Source organism: Thamnophis elegans, chromosome 9, assembly GCF_009769535.1.
Source record: "Thamnophis elegans isolate rThaEle1 chromosome 9, rThaEle1.pri, whole genome shotgun sequence".
In the NCBI taxonomy this organism is placed as follows: Eukaryota; Metazoa; Chordata; class Lepidosauria; order Squamata; family Colubridae; genus Thamnophis; species Thamnophis elegans.
Window position 1 is genome coordinate 6616305 of NC_045549.1, and position 7054 is coordinate 6623358.

The following is a 7054-nucleotide window of genomic DNA, read 5'->3' on the forward strand; positions in this document are numbered from 1 at the left end:
ATAGAAGCACAACATTTTCAAGGGGGAAAACCTCTCCCCAAGAAAGTCCAGTTGCCTTTTGGAAGAGCACCTGTGGGAGAAGCATGACCTGGATGATTGGGAATCTCCATAGTAATTATCTAGTTAGGTTCATCCAAATTACTGTCTATGGAGATTCTTAAAAACTTTGTGTTGGATGTTCATGGAGATCCTCAGCATCCAGGTGACGATTGTCCCAAAGGTGCCTTTTTCAAGAGGCAACTGGACTTTCTGGTTTTTCTTTGAAGACATTTCCCTTCTCCTCCTAGGAGCTTCTTCAGCTCTGACTGGATGGTGGGGAATGGAAGGATTTATGCCTCCTTGCAGACAGCTGGTCCTTTGCATCCTTTTAGAGGGTCGTTGAGGCCACTTGGAGATTTATCTGTCTCCTCAGTTGTCCCAAAGATTCTTTTTCAGGAGGCAACTGGACTTTCTGGTTTTTCTCTGAAGAGGTTTCCCTTCTCATCCAAGAAGCTTCCTCAACTCTGACTGGATGGTGGGGAATGGGAGGATTTCTATTCCTTTCAGACAGGTGGTTATGTGCATCCATTTAGAGGGTTGTTGAAGCACTTGGAGGTTTATCTCTGTCCTCAGGGTCACCTGAGTGGTGCTTAATGGTTCCTGTAGTCTGTAATTTTTCCCCCCCTCTGGAAACCCATTCCTACTCCCACCCCATTCCAAGGGTCTTCATCCCAAATTGTATAGCTAAAAGTCTGTAGAGACTCTCAGCCATCCAGGTCACGGTTGTCCCAAAGGTGCTTTTTTCAGGAGGCAACTGGACTTTCGCTTCTCATCCAAGAAGCTTCTTCAGCTCATGAGAAGTCAGAACGTCTTCCAAATCCACATTTCTGAAGTCTGGCCACTTTAGCATACAGTATGTTGAGGGACGTGGTGGCTCAGCAGCCAAGATGCTGAGCTTGTCGATCAGAAAGGTTCGGCAGTTCAGCGGTTCGAATCCCTACTAACAGAGTGAGCTCCCGTGACTTGTCCCAGCTTCTACCAACCTAGCAGTTCGAAAGCACGTAAAAAATGCGAATCGGAAAATAGGGACCACCTGTGCTGGGAAGGTCACAGCGTTCTGTGCACCTTCGGCGTTTAGTCATGCCGGCCACATGGACCATGGAGATGTCTTTGGACAGCGCTGGCTCTTCGGCTTTGAAACGGGAGATGAGCACCGCCCCCTAGAGTTGGGAATGATTAACACGCATGTGCAGGGAAATATTTACCTTTATCTTTATGTGGACTTCAAATCCCAGTGTTCCCCAGCCAGCATTGTAAGAGTTAAAATTCATACATCTTAAGAGAACCGGCTGCTCCAATTATGGTGAGATTTTGGTATGCTTCAGACAGTGGGAATAAGGTTGCAATTAGTGCTTCCAGACTGCTAAATGGACGGTGCTAAGTAGAGTTGAGGGCCCTCCAATTTGCCAATTATTATAATCATCTTACTAATCCTGTCAGAATTTTCAGAGCAATATGCTCTTTCTCTTACGCTACCCAAATTAATCATTTTCTTTCAGTTCAACCACTTCATGGGGTTATGGTTGTGGGGAAATAGGAAGAGAAAGGAGCATTAGATGCACTTTTGAGAGCCAGTTTTGATCTAGCGGCTAAGGCACCAGGCGCCAAAGTAGGAGACAGTGAGTTCTAGTAGTTTGCTCCCGGTTTCGGCCCAGATTGGGTGAACCGGTAGTGGCGATGGCGGGAGGATCTGCCCACCCACTTGGACACTTCTGCACATGAGCTGAAGAAGTGTCACGCGCGAGCACACGAGCAAACCGGTAGTAAAAAAAAATGGAAACCCACCACTGTTCTAGTCCCACCTTAGGCATGAAGCTGGCTGGATGACTTTGGGCCAAAAGGAAAAAAAAAAAGAGAGGAGAGAGAGAGAGAGAGAGAGAAAAGAGAGAAATGATAGATAGATGATAGATGATAGATAAATTATAGACACAGATAGACAGATAGACAGATAGATAGATATGAGAGAGAGATGATAGATAGATGACGATAGATAAATGAGAGAGAGAGATAGAGGGAGAGATGAGAGAGAGAGAGAGATGATAGATAGATAGATGATGGATGGATAGATAGATAGATAGATAGATATAGAGATAGATAGATAGATAGATAGATAGATAGATAGATAGATAGATAGATAGATATGAGAGAGATGATAGATAGAAGACAGATGATAAATGATAGATATAGATAGAGAGATAAATGATCGATAGATAGATAGATAGATAGATAGATAGATAGATAGATAGATAGATATGACAGAGCTGATAGATAGATGACAGATGATAAATTAGATAGATAGATAGATAGATAGATAGATAGATAGATAGATAGATAGATAGATAGATAGATAGATAGATAGATATGAGAGAGATGATAGATGACAGATGATAAATGATAGATATAGATAGAGAGATAAATGATAGATAGACAGACAGGCAGACAGATATGAGAGAGCTGATAGATAGATGACAGATGATAAATGATAGATAGATAGATAGATAGATAGATAGATAGATAGATAGATAGATAGATAGATATGGCAGAGCTGATAGATAGATGACAGATGATAAATTATAGATAGATGATAGATAGATAGATAGATAGATAGATAGATAGATAGATAGATAGATATGAGAGAGATGATAGATAGATGACAGATGATAAATGATAGATAGATAGATAGATAGATAGATAGATAGATATGAGAGAGATGATAGATAGAAGACAGATGATAAATGATAGATATAGATAGAGAGATAAATGATAGATAGATAGATAGATAGATAGATAGATAGATAGATATGACAGAGCTGATAGATAGATGACAGATGATAAATTATAGATAGATGATAGATAGATAGATAGATAGATAGATAGATAGATAGATAGATAGATAGATATGAGAGAGATGATAGATGACAGATGATAAATGATAGATATAGATAGAGAGATAAATGATAGATAGACAGACAGACAGACAGATATGAGAGAGCTGATAGATAGATGACAGATGATAAATGATAGATAGATAGATAGATAGATAGATAGATAGATAGATAGATAGATAGATAGATATGAGGAGAGATGATAGATGATAGATGATAGACAGATAGACAGATAGACAGATAGAGGCAGGCAGGCAGGGCAGGAAGATAGATGAGAGAGGGAGGGAGAGAGAGAGAGAAAATGTTGATGATTAGACATGCCTTTTATTTTTTAACCTTTGGAAAGGAAATTTTCGATTTCTGCTGAACAGATGCTTTATATATTCGTACATATGCAACCCGCCTCCCCACCCCCCCAAAAGGCAGAGCCACCCCACCATTCCTTTGTGATGTGCAGCGCTACGGAAAGTGCAGAAGATGAATGAACTATTGTAGGAAAAAGAAATTCTCAGGCTCCCTTTCGCAATCAGACTTCTTCAGCAAACATTCAGCCTCTTCTTCCGTTTCCCTGCTTGCCCTCCTGAAGCCTCTCCTTCCATTTGAAGATGGGTTTCCTCACGTGAAAATGGGCCCTTAGGAAAACCAACCCTCGCTTCTTTTATATTACATTTTGATGAGGACAACCACGCACGATCTATATCCTATGAACAATTCGGCTTCCAGGGCATTTAAAGTTTTATTCTGTCTCCATGTTTCTCTGTTCCATTAAGATAATATGGTCCCATTCAAAATCTCTAAATGCGGTTCTCTTTTAGCCTGAAGAATCCACCTGGTTATGATTGCTTCGTGGTTCTTTTTTTTTTTTTTTACTCCGGCTTGTAGTTTTAACGGTTTTACTCATTGTCTGTTGTGGCTCGCCGGCAGAGCTAGCAGCAGATTCAGAGAGTGAGGAGGTTGGGGAGCAGAGGTGGGTTCCTACAGTTCGCAACCTATTCGGTAGAACCGGTTTCGTCAAATCTACCGAACCGGTTAGAAGAGGTTCCACCAGTGGACCCGGAAAGCAGGCCACACCTACAGAAGAGGTTCCAAATTGTTTTGAAACCCACCACTGGTCCTTGGATATGATTATTCTACACTATCATGCTCATATTATAAAACTCAGTGCCTCTGTGAAAGGTAAGGATGACTAACTACTGCATTTGTGGTGCAATCAGAACATTGCGTGTGTTGAAGTTGTTTTAACGCAAAACCAAAGATGCCTTTTAAAAACAAGTTTACATCCTATTCTTATGAACATGCCAGTGCTGTGTGAGAGGTAATTTAAGGTGGTTCTGACAAGTGTCGTCGGCATCTTCATATCCGGTCACATGGGCGGCAAGCCACTCCCATTCGGTCACATGGGTGGCAAGCCACTCCCACAAAGGAGGCCACACCCACAGAGTAGGTTCGAACGATTTTTGAAACCCACCACTGTTGGGGTGGAACATGGGGCTGGGGAAGGCTCTGATGAGGGCTCTGTGTCAGAGGCAGAGAGGGGGCCGAGGCCGTTCTGGCAGTTCTCAGCTGCCTTCAGAGTCAGACATCAGTGAGGCAGAAGAACAGCTGGAGCCTGTTCCCAGTGTGCGCATGTGCAGAGCTGCCAGAAGAAACGAACAACTAAGAAATACAGGGTCGACTTGGGAGTAAAGCTATAGGTAGATGGTGAATGGCCCCTTCCCATAGGAAACAAAGAGCAGCGAAAGGGGAGTGGACTTTTTGCAAGAAAACAATTTGTTCATTTGTTTCAGGAGTGTGAAGATCTCAGAGACTCTGTGCCAGAGGTGGGTTTCAAATTTTTTTTACTACCTATTCTGTGGGCGTGGCCTATTTTGTGGGTGTGGCTTGGTGGTCATGTGACCGGCGGGTGGGCCATGGCCAACTTGTTAAAATGTGGTGGAAGCTCACTTAACAATGCTCTTGCTTAGCAACCAAACTTTTGGGCTCAGTTGTAGTCATAAGTCAAGGACTGTCTCTGCCTTCCTCTGCATGGCAGTCTTGTCCTTGTAAATAATCCAGACAATGTAAGGTTTCCTGCTGCAGCGGGGGGTTGGACTAGATGACCTCCGAGTAGCCTTTTAGCCCTAAATTGCTGTGGTTTTTCTTTCTTTCTTTCTTTCTTTCTTTCTTTTTCTTTCTTTCTTTCTTTCTTTCTTTTTTCTTCCTTTTTCCTTCCTTCTTCTTTCTTTTTTTCTTTCTTTTTCTCCCTTCCCTCTGTGGGAAGCAACCCCACCCCAAAATAAAATCCTTACCCCTGTTCTCAATCGTTCTTGGGCTTCTGAATTTGTTTTTAATGCTTTTCATCCTGTCCCTCATCATCCAGCCTGATTGCCCTGCAGAATGTTTATTTATTTTTTGCAGGTGAATCCCGAATATCGCACAATATTTTCTTGAAACTCACCTCTGGCTTTTGCGTTACCGCTATTCATATGCCAATTTGCAACCTCTTTCTCTTCCTATGCACTTTGCGTTCACGATGCATGCAAAACAGATGTTAGAGTCTATCTAGTGAAGGTTGAGAGTGTTATTAAGAGCCCATCTTCCTTTGAGGTTCATTTTGAAAGAATGATGCTGTATTAATTCGTGGAAGCGAAGGAGGGCACCAAAGTTTTGGCATTGTGCTTTCAAGCTCAGTGTTCATCAGTTTTCAAGGACTCTGTTTTTATAAACCCCCCCCCCCCAAGTGCTGTTAGGCTGATTCTTGGGGTAAGGGTGGAGGGTGATGCTCCTGGGAGGAATATGTGAGCAAAACCTAGAGTAAATGTCAAAGTATCCTACAGAATACTTGTAGGTCAGGGTTGAACTGTGAGGTCCTTAGTAGTCTCTGAGCTTGAATTCTGACCAAGGCTTCCTGAGAGCATGAAACAAACGCCTGGTCTTGACAGAAAACCCTTTTATTAATTGACTGTGAATTCTGCTCATTCACATACAGCAAAGTCTTTCAAGGGAGGATTTACAGTCACCGACCTTATCTGACTTGGAGAGCTGCCAGGCCGATATCTGCAAAACTTGGCAAGGAGCCTTGGAGAGTCATGAACCAATGAAGCGAACTAGTTGTCTCCTGCAAACTCCACTCCCCTTTTGCTCCTCTTTTATTTCCTCTGGGAGGGGCCATTCAACGTCCACCTGTGCCCTTATTCCCATGTTGACCCTTGTTCTTTGGCTGTTCCCTTTGTCTGGCAACTCTGCGCATGCGCACACTGGGAACAGGCTCCAGCTGCTCTTCTGCCTCACTGATGTCCAACTCCGAAGGCAGCTGATAACTGCTGGATGGCCTTGGGCCCCTCTCTGCCTCCGACACAGAGCCCTCATCCGAGCCTTCCCCAGACTCCAGGACTGGCCCATGTTCCTCCCCAACCTCCTCACTGTCCGAATCTGTTGCCAGCTCCTCTGGCCCCTGGTGGGCCACAACAGGTGAAATCAATACTGAGCCACCAATAAAGAAGGATATTTGCAGCTCAGAGTTTTGCACTCCAGTTTGAGAGGATTACCCAGTGACATCACAGTAGTCCTGCAGATACCCAGTTGGTGGTGGGGGTCGTCCTTTCAGGGTCCCTGGCAGGAGCTGGCGTGAAGGACGGGAACTCAAGCCTGCCCCAAAACAGCTCTTAACTGCAGGTTCTCTAACTTCCTGCCCAGCGTTCCAGCCTCATATCGCCCTATAAATCTGTACATTTGTTCCTGGCATCAAGTTAATAGACCTGTTATTGTGAAATCTGATCGGCACCAGAACGGCAAGTTCTCTCTGCAGCTGGTTTGCCTAAACCAGTACGAAGCCGTTTAGTGACTTACAAGCAAAGGGCAGAGGAGCTATCAGAATGGCTGTTAGAATTTTGTGCAGTCGGGGAATCCGAATTAAATATTGATCACGGCTGTAAAGCAAGCAAGGGGAGAACGAAAGCATTCCAGCTGGCCGCTTGAAACCCACAAAGCATGACCGTCCATCTGCAGGCTATTAAACCTCACTGATGAAAAACAATGAAAAGAGTGGAAGGAAAGATAAAAGGAGAACCATCAGATCGAATTGAAAGAAAGCCATCTGCCGAAAAGAAAAATGTCAGAAAGAAAGAAAACAGAAAGAGAAAGGAAGGAAG

The 7054-nt window shown here is 43.5% G+C and overlaps 1 protein-coding gene across 1 annotated transcript in view; it reads right to left on the minus strand.

Annotated features, from left to right (window-relative positions):
* Window positions 1-6447: 6447 nt before the first annotated feature.
* The window catches only part of NPFFR2 (neuropeptide FF receptor 2), a 5198-nt gene continuing 4591 nt past the window's right edge, over window positions 6448-7054 (minus strand). The window contains 1 exon segment of the mRNA XM_032224310.1: window positions 6448-6525. Within this exon segment, the coding sequence (XP_032080201.1) occupies window positions 6448-6525 (78 nt within the window).